The sequence below is a fragment of the Sphaeramia orbicularis genome, chromosome 22, assembly GCF_902148855.1.
Source record: "Sphaeramia orbicularis chromosome 22, fSphaOr1.1, whole genome shotgun sequence".
NCBI classification, from domain to species: domain Eukaryota; kingdom Metazoa; phylum Chordata; class Actinopteri; order Kurtiformes; family Apogonidae; genus Sphaeramia; species Sphaeramia orbicularis.
Window position 1 is genome coordinate 22,208,509 of NC_043978.1, and position 20,791 is coordinate 22,229,299.

The 20,791-nt window shown below is 35.8% G+C and overlaps 1 protein-coding gene across 1 annotated transcript in view; it reads right to left on the minus strand.

The window, feature by feature from the left end:
• Positions 1-634: 634 nt before the first annotated feature.
• Positions 635-20,791, minus strand: part of rnf144aa (ring finger protein 144aa) — a 73,870-nt gene continuing 53,713 nt past the window's right edge. Inside the window, exons 6-8 of the mRNA XM_030126893.1 lie at positions 10,036-10,183; positions 7,440-7,529; positions 635-1,789 (exon numbers count right to left, since the gene is read on the minus strand). Of these exons, the coding sequence (XP_029982753.1) occupies positions 1,658-1,789; positions 7,440-7,529; positions 10,036-10,183 (370 nt within the window). The 3' untranslated portion in view covers positions 635-1,657. The remainder of the gene's footprint in view (positions 1,790-7,439; positions 7,530-10,035; positions 10,184-20,791) is intronic.

A 20,791-nucleotide genomic window follows, 5' to 3' on the forward strand; every position in this document is an offset into this window, starting at 1 on the left:
GACATATTTATTATTATTATTATTATTATATATTACCCCTCTATCTTGTAATAAATTAAAAAATGATTCGGTTTCCTGGTGTGTCCACACATACCGCACCATGTTTCATTTAAAACCCAACTTGTTGTAACGTCCATCAACATTTGTTTTTTTTATTCACGTGATTCTGTGTGATATACCATTTGCGCTATGCCTGAAAAACCACCTTTTGCAAAAACTTTTAATCGAAAAATGAGAGTTTTGGCAAAATTGTCATTTTTCCATTAGGTAAATTTTTATGTACAAGTTATTTTTGCGCAATTTGAGGGTCAATGGAAAAGCGACTATTGATCCAACTCCATGGGTTTTACTGGTGAATGTTGTAGAAGACGACAGTGTTTGCTCTGAACGTCCAAATGCGATAACCATGAAAAGATGATAATCTGTGTTTTACACCAATTATTTACATGGATTGATAGGATTAATGGATCAACAGGTATTAAACACTTTAGATCAGTAGATGGTTTTGGTCGCCGGTTCCTGTTTGGGTCTTTATGGATTAATATGGTGTTGTGGGTCGATTCCATGTAAGTCTCGACGTTGCGATGACATTACCAGACAACTGTTTATTTGCGCATTTTCCTTGTTTCATGACTTTTTTTTTAAAGCAGAGGGAAATAATAGTTTGTAAAAAATATCCACACCAGTGTGAACTAGGCCTCTAGTGAGTGGTTAACTAGTTCCACAACATGTGGATTCTGAAATTAAAGAGGACCACGACTCAATTCCTTCTTCTTAACACAATAGTTTTAGAAGAAAAAAAAAAAAAAGACTTTGACTCCATGTTTTATATCTGGAGCTCATAAAGATTTCAGAAATAAAATCCTTGAGTGGCCGTCCTCTTTAATGTGTATCCCTAACCATTTCAGGGGAAAAAAAAAAAACACTCAAAAGTACATCACAGACACTACTCTGAGCACAGTTCTATTAAAAGCGACAGGTTATAAAACATTGACATCATCAAGAGGACGTGCTGTACATCGAGTTGAGAGTGACAGCCTCCCACCTCTACCTCAGTCACGAACATGATACAGAAATCATGCTCCGTGTGCAAATCGAGTGAACACCAAACATGCGTGGTGCGACTCTAATGCTACTGACTGAACCTGTAGAGCTACATCGAGTGTGGCGGTGGGTGGGGGGAAAAAAGCTTTTGTTGCGTACGACAAACCGACAAAACAGAGCGATAAAAGGAAAAAGTTCTTTTTCAGGTAGCTCCTGCGTTACGTTGTCCATACGAGAGAAGAACGTTTTTAGAACCGGTTTGTAAAATAACCCCCCCCTCCGGTGAGATACCACACCACGGTAACCCACGGATACGGGCCACGAGAAATGACCCGAAAACCACCCATGTCCCACGCACGGACACCGCCGTCCTTTAGAAACCTCCTCCTCCGACCTTTGACCTTGCGCCTCCCCTCACGCCAAGGTTTTCTAACCACGCCTCCTCTCTCTCATGCAGAGCGATGGATCCCGAAGCGCCCGGGGCTGCTGCCGGCTCAGCCCAAAAAATGAAGCACTCAAAGCTGGTGGGAGGAAAAGAATGTGAAGGGGTGAAAAGGAAAATACGATGGCCCATCCTTAAAGCGGCTCTCCACTTCGGCGCTGACGATGGCGTTTAGGTCGGCAGCGGGTCGTCGTCCCCTTTGCTGCACTTGCACTTGCAGCAAAGGACGATGGGAGTGGCCAAGAGGAGGAAAGGGGAGGCGACCAACAGGAGCAGACCGAAACCAGCAAAAATACCAACGACCTGCAACAAGACAAAGGTACATGTTGTAATGTATGTAGTACCACAGATCAGCCAGCAGAGGGCCCCAAATCCTTCACAACAGTCACTATATGGACAAAAGTATTGGGACGTGTTGAATTCAGGTGTTTCTTTTCTAACAGGGGTCTGGGCTACAAAGTAATAACAACAAATGTTTTATATTATGATAAATATCACTGCATTGGTTAGATTGGTTTAAATCTAAAATGCTTCAGAGATGGTTTTTACTTAATTTCTCTCAACATTGATTTTTTAAAAAAATCCACAGCTGTTTTTAAATGTTCTAAAATATTTTTCATGTTCTGACTGTAAATAATAATTTTCTACCACAACTAACCATCTACTTTCTTCATATCTCACTTAGGAAGAAAAATCTGGCCTTAAACTTTACGGAAATATTGATGTTTATACAGTCACAGAAAAAAAAAAAAATATTAGACCACCCCTTGTTTTTTTCCATTTCTTGTTCATTTTAATGCCTGGTACAACTAAAGGTACATTTGTTTGGACAGATATAATGATAACAACAAAAATAGCTCATAAGAGTTTAATTTCAGAGCTGATATTGAGCCATTTTCCATGTTTTCTTGATAATAACCTAAATCACTTCAGTTCTTGCATTGTAGTGCCAAAAACAGTGCCTTTAGGCATTCCATGTTTTCTTTTCTGTCTGTTTTAGTCACATGGTACACACAGGAGTTAGTACTTGATTGCATAACCATTGTTTTTGATGACTTTTGATGGTCTAATAATTTTTTTCCGTGACTGTATCTTAAATCATTATGAACAGGACATCTTACAGCTGTAGCCATGATGTGTCCCAATATTTTTGTCCATATAGTTTAGAAACATCAATATTCTAAGTTTAATGGGATATTTTTCTTCCTAAGTGAGATGTGAACAAAAGGAGATGGTTAGTTGTGGTAGAAAATTATTATTTAGTCAGAGAACCAAAAATATTTTAGAAGTTTATAGGTTGAACATTTCAAATTGTCGTCATGGATAAAACAAACAAACAAAATTAGTGTTGAAACACCTCAATTCAACATGTCTGAAGACTTTCATCCATATAGTGTATGACTTTATATTTTATACTGTTATAAAATTTGACTCTACATTTTTCAGTTGTCACAGTTTATCTGTATTTATTAGTTTCAGTTTGTGTATTAAATCTACTCGTAGTTTTATGAGTAAATGAGTACTTTTATTTTTATTGTAAGGGACAGATTTGTCTTCAGGGTTATGACAGGTTTCTGCAAGTAAAATTTGAAGCTTTTAAAGACCTTTTTAAGAATACTTAGAACAGAATTTCTATCTGTTTCTGGTATTATGTAATCACTTTTGTCTGTACTTATAATTTCCAATATCTAGTTTACTTAGTCTTTTTATCACTATTCACCTGGTGTCCCTTGTTGTGGTATTGGGCTCTACAAATAAAATTGAATTGAGAATTTAATGCCCGTTTCATGGCCATACTAGCAAAAAAAAAAAAAAAAAAAGTCCTGAAATTTAGCAAAATGTATTTATTTACTCCAACTCCTTGATTCCCAACATTCCGAGTCATTCCTCACCATAATTGATTCCTAATTTCAGTACAAATTGTCAGGTTGGAACAGGTGGAACTAAGTCGACTAACGTTACTTTCTTTGCGCTTGAACATTTCCCAGACACATTTAAACACATTTATGGCAACATAACTCAAGACCTACCATATCAAATTTATTACCTTTGAAAGAATTTTTAAGGTATTAAATGCAGATTTGTAAATTCAAGACCTCGTGGGAACCCTGTGTCTTAGTTTAGAGGCTGTAAAAAGAAAGGTGAAAGAATGCACCTGTTTATTTTAGATAACATTGTTTGGCCCAAAGTTGAGCTCAAGAGTGAAACTTTAGTCTAAAATGAAAAAAAGGTTGCCTTTTTTTTTTAAAGTTTAATCTTTATTTAACCAGATGCAGTCCCTTTGAGATCTCTTTTACAGGGGTGACTTGTCTAAGAGGTCAGCAGCACACAGCATGATGAAAAAGAGGTTAAAAGATCATAGATAATAGTAAATATATTTATATTTAAAAAAAAAAAAAATTGACTGCAATTCTGTTTTAGTTTCTACCATGTTGTTCATGATACTTTAAATTTAATAATATTTTTTTAAGCTGTTTTTTAAATCCAGTTAATTAAATTAGTTTTTCTCGACCACTTTCAGTTTTAGTCTTCATGGATCTAATTTTTGGAAACTTTGTGACCTCCAGATCGATAGTGCCGCCTTGTGTCAATGACCGATGACTAGGCTTTTCGTTTTAAGGTGCTCAAGTCTAATAGATAAACATGTTAATAATCTACTGAATATGGATTTTTTTCATGTAGATACAAGTTGGGACCTTAGATGTAGTGATAATGCACAAGTAGCAGGTAACATCCACTAAAAACTGAGATTAAATCTATAACAGTGAAAAAATTATGTTGTTAACTATGTAAAATATTTTAAAAATCACAGCTATCAAATTATAAAAACTAAAGAAAAACTAAACAGACAAGAATTGCTGGTAAATCAGCTTCATTTTCATTCTCATGTTACACTAATGATTGCAGTTTTACTTTAAATTCAAGGCTTTTTACATCATTTAATACAGTATATTAATATATTTTGGCTTTAATAGTTTTGCACAAATACAACCTCTTAATAAACATACTAAACGCCTTGTGTTTGTTCATCCAACCTGTTTCAGTTTGTACAAAACAAAACCAGTTTCCTCATACTTTAAAAAAAAAAAAAAAAAAACTAAGAGAAAAACTTACTAAACACTATCGATTTCCTCAAAATGAAAGTAGAACTACAATTCAACGTCAGAAACCAAACTGAAACACAACTAAAAGAAAAACTATTTCAATAATGTTGTCATCTAATATGACCTTGGTAACTTCACAACTGCTTCTCTTGTTTCTATTTCTAGAAACAACATTGTGGAAAAGTGTCATCTGTCACATGGATTTATTTGTGAAATCATTTGCTTGTTGTCTGTTATGTCACCTTTGATTTTTCTGTAGGAAATAGAAAATTATTAACTGTTGTTACATAAAAGGAGTCAGAGATGAATATTCTGGATGAAATGAAGTGTTAATATAGCCATAATAATCATACTAAAAATTAAAATAAAACATTAAAATATTCATGAAATACTAACAAAACAGTAAACATAACTGAAGGTGTTCTTGCATGTTTGCTTCAGTGTTTTTCAAGAAAAGAAATGTATGTAATTGACCACATGAGGGCGCCAGACACTGGCCAGTGCTCAGCCATAAACTAGAATACATAACACGCAGTCACATGCAACAGTGACTTATAATAGAACAATGTTTTTCTTCCCATCAGAGGGAAAGAGGCAGATTTTTGGAAACTGCCTGCAGGCGAGAACAGTGTCCGTTAATGAAGAATGCACGACCACATCATTATCTGTTCTTTTTACAGTTCAGAGAAAGGCCTCGGTGCGATTGAAAACCCAGCGTTTGGGCCTGAATAAAAGACCCTAATGTTCAGGACGTGACCTTCCTCACAACTGAAGGCTCAGCTTTTGTATAAACATGCAAATTATCATCCGAGGAAAGGAGATGCGTGTTTGTGAGGTGGGTTTGCACATGTTCTGTACTTCTGAAGGCGTCAGTCAGAGGGAGGGAGGGTGGGTTTGTGAACGTGGAGAAGCAAAGACGGATACAAAGACAGAACGGTGAAGCTTCCACTTGATGAGCTGTAATCATATGACTCAGTCTGCCCCACTGGGCAACAGATGCCAGTGTGTATGCTAATGTTGACAAAATAACCAGTATGTTGGACAAAGGGACATGTCACGCTATGAATAATATATTTGGAAAAAAGAAAAAAAAACAGGATGGCCTTAGAAGACATTATCATACTGTTAGCCTCATACAATAATCACTGAATTCTTTTTTTTTTTTCTCCCCCAAATAATGAAAAAGAAATCAGTAAAGTTACGCAGATATCACAATTTGACCAAAAAAATGAAAATAGGAAATGACATGTTCTATCTAATCCCGTATAAGTAATGTGTCATGTCACGTGTCCTGTTCAATCCTTTAATTTCTACAAAGTATTTCACAAGTGTATTTTTCTCACTAATGCTGTTGTTTGTCAAATATATGTACTTTTCCAATTGACTGGTTTACTTATTTAGAAACAGACTAGAAGGTGGTACAAGAATGGAAATAAAACTAGTCAGGAAATGTTCATTTATGCACAGATTAATAAATAAGGCCAATTAAGATAGCCTTAGAACACATCATATCATTAGCCTCGAAGCATAATCGGCTATGTCATATTTTTTTCAGATTAAGATAAAATAAGATATACCTTATTGATTGAATTAAAATGTACAGCAGCACAATACAACGGCCACCAAAACAAAACAAAAAAAGATAAAAGAAATATATAAAAAATTTGTGACTAAAAATTACACAAAAATAGTAATAATAACAAAAAAAATTATAATAGATTATAACCAATGTTAAAAATCAATCAGTAAAGTTATGCAGATATTACAATTCGACCAAAAATATGACTTAGGCAATTATGCTACATGGGAAATGCATGCTGTATCTAACTGTGTATGTATGTATGTGTATGTATAATCTGTAAAGTCACGTGTCCTATTCAGCTGTTTTATTTCTACAAAGTATCTCACGAGTGTATTTTTCTCTCTAATGCTTAAAATAAAGCAGTTATTTATCAAATATATGTATTTTTCCAATTGACGGGTTTACTTATTTAGAAACAGATTAGCAGATGGTATAAGAAAAGCTAATATAAGTAAATAGGGAAAAAAAAAGTTTAAAAAATTCATAAAAAATTGGAACGTTGACCTACTTTTCCAAAGATTTAATCACATAAACCCAGTTGGGTATGAATTCAACCAATAGTTTTGCTGCTAAAGTGTTAACAAACAAAGAAACAAACTGAAACAAAAACAATACCCCTTGCCTTCCCTTCGGGGGTGGAGTAATAAATAATAATAAATAAAAAAAAAACAGTCTGTTAATTTATGCACGTATTTCTAAATAAGGCCTTAGAACACATTATCATATTGTTAGCCTTAAAGAATAATCACCGATGTTATTTTTCTTCCCAGATTATAACCAATGATAAAAATGAATCAGTAAAGTTATGCAGATATCACAATTTGACCAAAAATATGACTTAGGCAATTATTCTCTGTAGAAAATGACATGTATCTAACTAATCCTGTGTGTAATCTGTCATGTCACATGTGTCCTATTCAATCTTTTAGATGTAATCCATCATTTCATTTTTTTATGTATAGGTAAATGCCGGTTATATAAACCTGTTTTGCTGTGAAAAGCGTCCATAAAAGGCTTAGTTGGAAACAGCAGGACACTGACCACCGGGCACTTGTCGCTGTATGTGGATCAAGCCGTCCTCTTGGTATTGTGCTGTCAAGATAATACTAGCTCACATGCAAGCGCAGACAGAGGAGACAAGGCCCAAGCTGGGAGCACGTGTACGTCCGCATGCTGCACCGTGGTAAAAGGAGACCCCCCCCACAACCACCTCGACTGAGAGTGTCATAGAGGGGAAGGAGAAAGAGGTGGAAGACGGCTTTCTCACCTGTGTTCTGTGCCAGATAACAGATGCCCTGGAGTGGCCCAGTTTGTTTCGACAGGGCCCTTTGTCATAGTGGATCAGGAGGAAGTCGTCCTGTCACACGAACACACACAAACGCACACCAACACAGAGCAGATAAAGATTTACCATTAACACTCACGCCGCTGTTCGGACAAAATTGCTTTTTAAATGACCTGCGTGGCCCGGTCGTCTATACTCATATAATTAGGATTACATAAGCCACCGAGCCACATAAATCACCCCCATCTAAACAAAGTCCGAGCTGTCGTCGTCATCAGTTTAATACATTTCACACACACACACACAAAAAAAAACCAACACACAAATACATCTCTTTCTTGTCAAGTCCAAGGTTAAGCTACAACTCCTGATAATGAAAACTGTTGTCGTCGCTAAGAAACAAATGATGTCGACAACTGAGATTATGACTGTGCAAACACCACAATAACAGACTGTAGATATTCACATGTATTAAACATGTTTTTACTGCCGCAAGTGAAGACTAATACATTTAGACGGAGTATTTTTATCATGCATTTCACCACAGGTTATATTCTACTCAATTGTTCATTCCCAAAGACTGAGTTGTGACCTTTAATTTTCTTCAAGAAATAAATTCCATTTCAGGAGTTTCTACACTTTTACCAAGAAGCATGTTTTGATCGAACATAGTCATAGTGTTCTGATAATTATACTGGCAACTTTGAGTTTAGTGTGAAAGGTTAGCAAACATAATAATAAAACAGCAGACGTGCAATTACTGGGTAAATCATTTTATACAGTATCCCATGATAGAGTGTATTTTTCTAACTAATGCTTAAAATAAAGCTGTTATTTATCAAATTTATATCTTTTCAAATTGGCCGGTTTACTTATTTAGAAACAATTTAGAAGGTGGTACAAGAATGGAAGAAAAACTACTCAGAAAATGTTTATTTATGCACAGATTTATAAATAAGGCCAACTGTGACTTGTTTGTGATGGTCTGACATTTTCTGTTCAGGATTCATTGAGTGAACTGCATTAACCCTTTTAATTATAACACGCCCCCTAGGTGTCTTCATATTTTCTTTGTAATAAAAGTGTCAGAAAATGTCTTTTTTGCCAATTCTTTGTACTTTTGTTTTCAGGAAGAACTTAACTTTCAATATCTGTGCATATAACAACTGAATGGATTCTATCTGCACTCTTCTCTTTTACTTTATTTTAATTGATTATTATTTATGTTTTATTGATTATGTTTTAATTGTAATTGTGTGTTTTTAATTTGTCTCTTTTCCATTTTTGTAAAGCACTGTGAATTGCCCTGTTCAATACAAATAAATTTGCCTTGCCTTTCTGGCCATTATTTATCATTATTCTAAATAATAAATGCTTAAAACCGTGTGTTTTAGTAAAAAAAGAGAAAAAACCTGACTTGAACAGTGTTTCTGCAGGTATCAGCAAATCTAATTTAATGCTTTTTAATGCTACTTTAAATAAATTTAATGCCTACGCCCAACTGTAGATACAGTTTTACATATAGTTTTATGACAGTTTACTGTTGACAGGCTTTAACCAGGTTCTGAATAGTTCCTCCTCCAATCACTTCTGCTGAAACTTACATTTTCCCATTTTTTCGACATTTGCTAATTTTCCCTCCGCTCTTTTGCCACAGAATGAGCACGCTCACAGCACGTTGCATTCCAAGCATCCGGTGTTGTGACTTCATGTATTGACCATAAACAATAACCAATTAAAAGGTTCCCCCTGTCAATCATGACACTATACTTCCAATCAAAATTATTAAATGTTTATATAATCAAAATAAATCGTGAATAACAATACTTTTTTTTCCATCAACTGTATTTAATTTTCTAATGCCTCTGGACATCAAACTTAATGCTTGATGCCATTTAAGGTCTTAATATTCATAAAATCTATTTAATGACTTTTAATGCTTTTTAATAAGCCACAGAAACCCTGTTGAAGTATTTAGCATATTTATTATCAGAGCAATTGTAAATGTCCATAAAGAAACTTTTTGAGTTAGCAAAAATAAACTTTCAACTGTTTTACATCTGATCGATCATGCTTTTTGGTCTTCAGTATCAATATTATAGCTTCCCAGTTTTTGTTATTTCCAGGCATTTTTTAGTCTTTCTGAAAGTCTCCTTTCTACTTTTAACACAGTCCCATATGCATTGCTGCCTTTTAAGTGTTAAATAGTGTCAGAAAGCTCAGGATCTCAGCTTTCTGATGCTGTTTGAATTTTGTGGATAGCACAAACGGTTCAGGAGTTACAGTAATTTGAATGCTTTAAAGTGCAAAATGCAGCGCCGGAGAGATTACTGTTGTTAAAGGGTTAAATGACAAAAAATGAGCAATTTATTTACATAATTTAAAATGTTTCGAGACTGTCTCATGTTATTGTGTGAAACAGTGTAAATGATTGTGACATTTGCACAGTGTTTCTATTTAAAGCACATTAAATGCAGGAGTTCACTCAGAACGTATATGAGCTTTGAACTCAATGCATTTTCTGCTTCTTTTCAACTTTTCCAACAGTGACAGAGAAATGAAAGAAGGAGCAACTCACATCCAAGGATTCCAGACAGTACCAGCAGAAGGCATGTTTGCAGTTCTTGCACATCATTTGAGCGCAGCCCTCGTCCCGTTCGATGTAAACTTTACATTTAGGACAGCGTTTGATCGGAGCGTCGTCCTCCTCGTTCTTATAGAAAGAGCTGGAAAAAACACACAGACAAACCACATGTGTATTTTAAAATCCAAACAAGATATAAAATCATTTTACGTTCACTTTACTACAAGTGTGGAAATAAAAGTGCTTTAGTGCAGTAATCAATATTTACAGTCTTTTGCATAACTGGACTGTGTGAAACAGTGTTCGGTGGCAGAACTGTGAATGGTTTTACTTCAGGAGTCGGTAAATTCAGTTAACTGGGCAAGTGACTGTTTTTGGTCATTTCCTCACACATTACAAGACAGTGACAGCAACAGTTACAGTGAGAACAGTCTCAGGTCCAATGTGATCCACCTCTGCATGAACAGTGAACGTACCTGCTTTGTTAGGTACTAATGTAAGGAATGATGTCAAAGGGATAATGTGGATGCTGTAGGGGTGTAATGGTACAGAAAAAATTTGGTTCGATACATTTTTGATACGTTTTCCGTACAGTGAAGGAGACTAGTGAAGGAGGGGCATGGGGGGGTGCACTCCGTAACTACCTGTGGGACACAGGACATTTCTACAAAATATTGTTCAATCATTTGTGCATTAACAGGCACCCCACATGTTATATATTTTTGAAAGTTCAATGTTTGTTTATGGCAAACACTGTCATTTACTGAGTGTTTTTGAACGCCTCACAGTATTCCCTGAGGTGTTGTGAATGTGACCTCACACAGTAACACCATCACAGAGGCATGGTGAAGGAGAAGAGGAGCAGGTTCACCCTATTTTGCCAGCTTGAGTTAAAATATTAAACCCTTTTTGCTCTTTTGTGCCACAAAACTGCAACGTACCTAAAATGAAACTTAACATGCTTCTGACCTGGCTTCAGTGCCTCTGTTGCTATGTTTTGTTTTGTTTTTTGCAGGACCGCAGAGAATTCACCGGTTCAAACGAGTGCACCGTTACACCCCTTGCATGTTGACAAGTGTCTGGATCAGCACTTATGTTGGTCTAATGTTCTAAAAAGGCTGTTCTAAAATACATGTTCTTTTCACTTTACATGTGGTTTTCTAGTATTTTTTATATATACACGTCTTGGATGGGTGGGGAAGCAAAATTTACAATATTTTGAGGCAGGGATTGAAAGACAGTGTATGACCAATTAGTTTATTGAAAGTCATGAGAATTTATTTGCCACAAGAAAATTGACATAATAGAAAATGTTTTTATTCTATGTGTCCTCCTTCTTTCTCAATAACTGCCTTCACACGCTTCCTGAAACTTGCGCAAGTGTTCCTCAAATATTCGGGTGACAGCTTCTCCCATTCTTCTTTAATAGTATCTTCCAGACTTTCTGGTAATAGTTTTGCTCATAGTCATTCTCTTCTTTCCATTATAAACAGTCTTTATGGACACTCCAACTATTTTTGAAATCTCCTTTGGTGTGACGAGTGCATTCAGCAAATCACACACTCTCTGACGTTTGCTTTCCTGATTACTCATATGGGCAAACGTTTCTGAAAAGGTATGGATAATAGTGTTAGGTATGTTTATGACATCAATATATGTTTGGTTTCAAAACAATTGACGTAATGCCTGCTGAGAAAAAACAACTAAATGTTCATTGTAAATTTTGCTTCCCCACCCTGTACTTTTTAATATGGTAACTTCATTGACCTTGATTTTCTACATATAAAACATTTTGAAACATTTCACAAAAGTAATAAAGTACGTCCTCCAATAACACACTAAGGTTGAATTGTTGAATTTCAGAGTATTTCTATGAGTGAACTATAAAGGGTTACAGACTCACTCCTGCTATAGTCCACCCCAGATTCTGATTCTTTTTTCTCCTGTTGGAGTTTGTAACCCTGTAGCTGTTCCTCCTGTTTCAGCGAACAGGTAGCTGTCAGTCAAACAGGGCCATTTATTTTCAGGCTAATTCTCCATGAATTGATTAGAGTGGGATTAGAGTGAGTTAGAGCCCACTCAGCAAACTCATTCATCTGACACCTGGTGGCCATCATAGAAACTGGACTCTGCCTTTCCTTTAGAGTCAGATGTTCCTCTACAACAACAGCAGTAGGTGAAGACATTTATCTATACTTTACATGCAATTAGACCCATATGATTCTGAATATTACGTTTATACAAGACCTCAGTGGATCTGAAATGAAGCGATTAAGAAGTGACTGAAGAGTTGACTTTTAGCTTTAACTGAAGAGGTTTGATGCAAATACTGCATTTGACATTTAGAAAATACATCCACTTCCAGAGGCTCAAAAATATGTTGACATTTCTGTGTCCACTTACTTTTGAGCAATTCATTTTTAGATGACATTGTATAGCCTTAGTATTTGACAATTCCGATTTCGGATATCATTTTAAATATGCCTTCAGTGTCTCAGATGATGACTGAGGTCCCAAATAAACATTGTTTGAGGTGTTTTGAGTCAAACAAATTTTTCAGATGGGTAATGGACCAAAACTGTCAAATACTGAGGCAATTTTTTTGTACTATCTCATCAAAAACTTTACATTTTAGACATCATTTTAAATATGTCTCCCCACTGTCTCAGATGATGACTGAGTTCCCAAATAAACATTGTTTGTGGTGTTTTGGGTGAAGTAAAAATGTTTTTCAAGTGGGTGCTGACAGGCCAAAATCATCCAATACAGAGGCTATACTATGTCGTCAAAAATGGACATTTTGGACATTATTTAAAACATGCGTCCTAAGTGTGTGAAATGAATGCTGAGGTCCCAATAAACATTGTTTGAGTTGTTCTGAGTGAAATAAAAATATTTTTCAGATGGGTGATAATGGACCAAATTGTCAAATACTAAGACAATTTTTTTGTACTATGTCATCATAAACTTTGCATTTCGGACATCATTTTAAATATCTCTCCCAAGTGTCTCAGACGATGACTGAGTTCCCAAATAAACATTGTTTGTGGTGATTTGGGTGAAATAAAAATGCTTCTCAAGTGAGTGCTAACAGGCCAAAATCATCCGATACCAAGGCTATACTATGTTTCAAAAATGGACATCATTTAAAACATGCTTCATTAGTGTGTGAAATGAATGCTGAGGTCCCAATAAACATTGTTTGAGGTGTTTTTAGTCAAAAATATTTTTCAGGTAGATGATAATGGACCAAAATTGTCAAATAGTGAGGCAATTTTTGTACCATGTCATCAAAAACTTGACATTTTTGACATCATTTTAAATATGTCTCCTAAGTGTCTCAGATGATCACGAAGGTCCCAATAAACATTCTCTAAGATGTTTTGGGTAAAGTAGACATATTTTTCTGTTGATTTCAAATGGGGCAACATGGGGGTGCAGTTGCTTCACAGGAAAAAGGTGTCAGGTTCGAAGATCAACTGATTGGGGGAACCTTTCTTTAAGGAGTTTGCATGTTCTCCCCATGTTTGCAGGGGTGCTCAAGCTTCCTCCCACCGTATAAAGACATGCACTTAAAGCTATACCGTATAATGTGGCATTTTTACACTTTTCTTTTGTCATCTTAAAATGCTCCTAATAAGTGTGTGTCAAACTAAAATGTAAAAGAAATCCGCCAGGCATTGAAACTCAAAAACGTTTAATTCTCATATATTTCTGATAAAAGTCTGACCAATCATTTTATTCGGTCCGAATAAAATAATTGGCCGAACCTGACTGAGCCTCCTGTCAATCATCCATTATGGGCGTCCAGCATCCGATCCACTATCGCCGCCTCACATCCGATATGTGTTCCTCTGAATCTGACGCTTCACTCGCGCTGCTTCTCCTGTCACTGACCACAGTCTACTGTCTAGGATGTGTTTGGATAGAACTGACATGCACATGTGGAAGGGAAAAAACGGATTTATGAACAGAAACAACAACTGAGGGGCACAAACGGGAGTCTGATGAATGAAGGATGGAGATAAAAGTCCGGAAGTCAGCTGTACTGGACTGAACAGGTCTGCATAAAGCTCAGCTTTTATGACGGTGGGACTCATACAGGTACATGTATATGGTGTCACACAATGTAAGATGATGTAGGATGATAATTGTATGGACTATGAAACTTCAAATGTCCACGGAAAATTCGCGGAGGCCGCGCGTTCACAGTGCGCGTGCCCATCCCCTGGGCACTGCAGTGAAGACCCTGACCCAGTACTGCACAGACCAGGTCTACTGATGGAACAGGAGCCGCGGGCCCGCGGCAGGTGGATGATGCATCTGATTACTGAGGGAGGGGTCCGCGGACACGCCAAAACGGACCGGACCTCCACCTCTGCTTCTTCCTCCGTTTGCATCACGCATGAGGAGAGAGGAGGAGGAGCCTCAGAGCTCAGGCAGAGGGAAGGGGGCGGGGCTTTGGAGGGAGGCGGGTTGTTCATGTTCAAACTTCTACTAAGTGCTGTGAGAAATGCCACATCGGTAGGTATAGCTTTAATTGATTAAACTAAATTGACCAAAGAGTATTTTAGGTCAAGTATGTTTACTCATATATAGGGTGGGTGAAAAGCAACTAGGCATTAGAAATTGCTTATATAATTTTTAGTATTACTGAAGTCATGACGAAAAAAAAATTTTTAAACAGACAACACCAATGGGAATTTCTTATTTTCTTATTGTCTTATTTCTTTTTCATGACGTTCTCAATAATATCCTAGACAACGTCCTCCAGAAGGTTGTTCATTCCGTCCCTGCCCGTTTGAAGAAACTGGTTGACGCCACCATTACGTTGAAATATGAAGATTTACTTTCATTTTCCCATGTAATAAAGAACATGTATCATTTGTTTCAATAACTTTGTAATAGGAATATAGATTTTATTACCAATTTTTAATGCCTAGTTACTTTTCACCCACCCTGTATATAAATTTAAATTAGAAATAATTATATATAATTTAAGATGATCGCCGAGGCCCCAGTAAACATTCTCTGGGGTGTTCTGGGTTAAGTAATATTTTTCAGGTGGGTGTTAATGGATCAAAGACAACAACATCATCATACATTTAAATCCAGTAAAAAACCTGGGATGGGGCAGGGGGTAGTTTTTATTTTTTTTCTTTCTCTTTTTCTTTCCCTGTTTGTGTTTCTTAATGCTCTAAATTTATAAATGAATAAAGATAACTGGGAAAAAAAAAAGATAATGGTTTTATGTTAGTGCTAAATGTGTACTTGGGGCTATTTCCTGACTTAGTTTACATTATAACATTGGACACTTCTATGTATTTAAACTATTATATGAAAATCAATAGTGTATTTGATATGTATGGTGTAATAAGATATGTAATAACATATGTTTAAGATAAGAGATAAGATATGATCATCCTTAAGTGTTCTCGCACCAGAGAAATATACAGTATAACAGCAGCAAAGGTTAAAAAGTAAAAGTAGAAAATTAAAGAGTAAGGTCTTATCATTTAAAATTAGATTAAAACAGTAAGTAGTATCAGTATTGGAAAATATATTTCATAATATTGTAATATATATAATATATTTTTATTTCACTGTTTTTAATTGTACAGCTGTTTTTATGTCTTTTGAATCTATTATTGTATTTAGTCTATCAGTTTGCTTTTTTATTCTTCTGTACTATACTGTTTTCATTGTACAGCTGTTTTTATGTCTTTAATCTATTCTTGTATTTTTCTTTTATTTTTGGTTTTTCCCCTGTAAGTCGCTTTGGAAAAAAGCATCTGCCAAATGCATAAAGTAACTGTAAATATGGTGTTATAAAATATGCAGGATCTACTGTTTATTGAGAGAAAATAGGACAAATGAGCAGAGGAAATCAACTAGTACGTGTCATTACCAAGCAGACAGTCTGATATAACTCAGTCTCGCCGTCTGGATCAAGTATCAAATGATTCCCTTTCATTTCTTCATTCGTTTTCCTTAGAGCGATAATAAAACAGCCCGGGGTGTCACCAATTTCCGAGACACCTTTCCAGCGAGGGAATGTAGTTCACACGGTTCAAATATCTCTTAACTAAGAGTAGCCTTGTTAATCCTCTGTCCATCCAGCGTGACCTCTGACCCCGGCCGTGAACCGGTGCAGACACAGGAACGGCTCTGTAGAGCTAATGAGGTTTCCAGAGTAAGAGGATATCGCAAAGAAAACAGGTCAGCCTCCGACACCTCAGGGCTGCCCTCCTCTACGCCTTGACACATCTCATGTATGCTAAAAAAAAAAAAAAACACCCACCGAGGCTTCACTCAGACTGCTTTAGCGCAGTTTAGTTTCAGCAGATTGTTTTATGTCTATTCATTTGTGCCTGAGCCCTGGCTTATGTTCAACTGAGTGGCGGCTGCAAAACATCCAGACGGAGCAGCTGTCATTCTATATTTAAAGCTTTACTCGATGAATCCTGCTGTATATTGACAAACAGCCGTGAACTATCGTCAGGTGAGCGGAGCATGACATGTAGATTGCTGCTCTAATTTGGAGAAAACAGATATCATTTCCAGGGACTGTATCTGCAGAGTGTATTATAGCAGCTGATGCAACCCGTCAGACAGAATAAAATACCTTTAAGTGTGTTGAAGGAGCAGTAAAAACATGTCGAGTAATGCAGTCTTACTGGTGCTATTACTTGTGTTGGAGCGAAATTGATTCAAACGATATACCTGCAAAATGGATATTCATTGTTGTGGATTCCATACATCAACAGTTTTACCCGTAACCCTTGTATGGTGTTTGGGTCTGCGGGACCCCTTTTCATTTCTATTAAAAGAAAGTAATTATTTTCAAATTATTTTTTTCCTCTCATATCTTGATTATGTTTACAGGTCTGCTCTGTGTTCCCAAAGTCAGAACTAAACATGGAGAATCAGCGTTCAGTTTCTATGCTCCGTATATCTGGAACAAACTATCAGAAAATATCAGGTCTGCTGAGAGTCTGAGTTCTTCTAAGTCAAGGTTAAAGACTCACCTGTTCACTGTTGCTTTTGACTAAAAGGCTTTTTACTTTTTAAATTTTATACTCTCTTTCGAAACTCTGCACTGCAACTCTTACTTTAATATGTGTGTGTTTTTATATTTTTGGATTTTATGTGTTGTTTTCTTACTTGCTGTTTTTAATCACCTTTTACATGTTTCTTTTATAATGTTTTAAATATGTTTCTTTTTCCCTGTCGTCGTATCTCAATGTCCTGTGTGAAGCACCTTGAATTGCCTTGTTGCTGAAATGTGCTATACAAATAAACTTGCCTTTTATTAAATTAAAAACAAACTAAAAATGAGTTGCACTTAAATTCATAAATGACTAATGCAGTGTTTTTCAACCTTGGGGTCAGGATACCACGTGAGGTCGCCTGGAATTCAACCTGAAATTTCTAGTAATTGATTAAAAAAAACACACAAAAAAAACTTACTAATAAAAGATGATATGATGTGATATGAAGAGATGAGAGAGACAATCCCATTACATAAAAGACATGACAAACTGTGAAGCTAAAACTGAAGCACTGTGGTACTGTTTATCTTTCAAATGTTCATTGTGGTCGGTTTAAGACGCTGCAGCTCTTTCATAATTCATAGTTTTTTGAGTTATTGTTTGTTCAGTATTGTCAGCCTTGTAAATACAAGCTGGATTGACTGTACATATCCTGACCAAGGAAAATAAAATTCTGACTTTGTGCAGTAATCTACACCTGGCTTTTCTGCCTCCGTCCATAATAATATACATTATATAGACTAAATGTCATCTCAAATTAACATTTATTTGCAACATAGTATAGCAAACTATTACTTGATCAAAAACAAATTAATTTTAACAAAAAAAAAAAAAAAAAGTCTGTTTTGAATGCCTGGGGTCACCAGAAATTTATGATGTTAAAATGTGGTCATGAGAGAAAAAAGGTTGGGAACCACTAGACTAATGACTAAATAACATAAAAAACTAGCAAAGGCAAAAGTCAAATATTAAACACATGATTTTTACAGGATTCCTACACATTTTGAAATTTCAAAATTCCATAGTTTTTCCAGACCTTAAATTCTAGATGTCTTGGTAAAAAAATTCCAACCAGTCTTTATGTTTGGGATTTATGAGCCAGCTGTCGGAGAATTTACATCTACCCATTATGAGTTCTGCCAACGATCATACAAGGCATGTTGAATAGCTCGAACAGTGTGTGGACGTCACCTGTCCGTCAAAGCAGCAGTGAAACTTGACGAAACCTGGGCGGGCCTTAAAATGGGTTGGAGGAGGATAAGAGCAGAAGTCGGGGCATTCAACTTGTCAATCTGCCCAAATGTTTTCTGGGATGTGTAGTCTACTGTATGTGCTCTCACACAAGCATTTTAGCTGCACTAGCAAGCACTAAAAAAACAGATTGATCCATTTCTTTTTTTAGATATTCATAATTTTATGTTTTAGAAAATAGAACAGTGGTGAATAGCACAGTCTTGGAAACATGAATATTTTTCCATACATTTGTTTCTGTTTTCCATACTTTTCCAGACCTGTGTAGGAACCCTGTTTTTATATTGCTTGTAATTGGGATGAAGTAAACATCTGTTGAGTATTTTAACATGAAATTGTTTGATTATATTGAATTAAAAACCCGCAAATGCAGCGGGTTCACCAGACCCGCAAACACTGGCTGAATAACAAAAATATGAACACCACACAAGGGTTAAACACATCTATAAAGCTCTTTCCACAAACAGAACATGTTTCTGCTTTAGGAAATCAAATTATTTCGGTGTAAAATGTAAATGTCCACTGTGGTGAATGTTATGAATCAGTGATTATATCCTGAGAAACTGAGACAAAATGACAAAAAAAGGATTAAACAGTGAACAAACTACTCCCTAAACTGTAGATCATTAGAGAATTTCTTTGTAACCGCATGTTTTGGATTCATTAAACAGTATATCAGGATAAAATAAGGCTTTATGTATTCCACAGTGTATCCCACAGCGTTCAGAGTAAATTGAGCATTACAAATATTAGAAAACGCAATGGGACGACAGTTAAGAGTCGAGTCACTACTGCAAATAATGTAGCTTTGATTAAAGACCGAATAAGTGTCCACTGCAGTGATGTCATGCATGAAAGGGTTGATGGCTAAACAAATATGTATGGTGATAATCACTAGTTGTACATTAATTTACTTGTAAAATACAGTATTATGCAGAAGTCTATTAGGTTTTAGCAACATATAATGACTGTAAATATACAGGAAATATCCAACAGCTGATCTGGTTCTGTTTTAATTCATTTTATTTGATTGTGCAGTGTTGATAGACTATTTTTAGACCTGTGTTAACATGAATGTATCTTGTCAAATGTTTAGTTTTAATGCTGTTTTGTTATACATTATTGACATGGTCTTGCAAATCAGCTAAAATGGCTACAAGTCCAATACATTTTGCATCGATTACATATTTTAACATGTAACAGTGGTTTAACCCATAAAGACCCAGTGTTACTTTTCTGTCAGTTTTGTCTCTATTTAACCTTTCTTAAGTGATTTATCACCATTTATTATAATACTATCCTCTGTATTTTGCATTTTTCACTGTAAATCATAGGTTTTCCTGTATTTAATTTCCTACAGTCCTAGCAGAATTCCTAGATTTCCTAGCAGAATTTGTGATTCTTTGGCCATTTTTCAGAGAATATGAATAATAATACAAAAACTTTTCTTTCACTCGTGGTTAGTGATTGGATGAAGCCATTTATTATCAAACAAATGTGTTTGCTCTATTTAAATCATACTGACAAAAGAAACTATCCAAGTGACCCTGATCAAAAGTTTACATGCACTGGAAAAAAATCTAAATCTTACCTGGTGTATTTTTCTTTGCATCACACTTAAAAACTAGAAGCACTCGGAGAGCGCAGACCTCCACCAAGGCTGATCAGTGGCCCCCCCGTGGGCCCCCCCACGCCAAGGAGGTTATGTTTTTGCCAGGGTTTGTTTGTTTGTCTGTCTGTTTGTCTGTCCGTTAGTGTGCAACATAACTCAAAAAGTTATGGACAGATTTTGATGAAATTTTGTGGTCTGCGCCCCCCCCCATGGGCCCCCCCACCCCTGATCACCACCAAAATTTAATCATTTCTTCCTTATCCCATTTCCAACAAACCCTGAAAATTTCATCCAAATCTGTCCATAACTTTTTGAGTTATGTTGCACACTAACGGACAGACAAACAAACAAACAAACAAACAAACAAACAGACAAACAAACCCTGGCAAAAACATAACCTCCTTGGCGGAGGTAATAAGACATAATCACCTAAAAAGTAACTTTTCAGTGAGATATAAGAACTTACTTTTAGACAATAGATCTGGAAAATCTTATTTCAAGAAATCTCACAAAGATAATTGTTAGTAGTTCCACTGGCAGATTTTTTTTGTTTGAATTAAGCAAAAAAAAATCTTGAATTAAGCAAAAAAAATCTGCCAATGGAACAAGTGAAAATTATCTTGGTAAGATTTCTTGAAATAAGATTTTCAAGTTCTGTTGTCTAAAGATAAGTTCTTATATCTCACTGAAAAGTTACTCTTTTGGTGACAATGTCTTATTTTAAGTATGATGAGATATTTTGACTGGAAATGAGAAAAATACACTTGGTAAGATTTTGATTTTTTAATGTGTACCCTAGTTCTTAATCCTCTGTATTGGTTCCTTTAACATCACT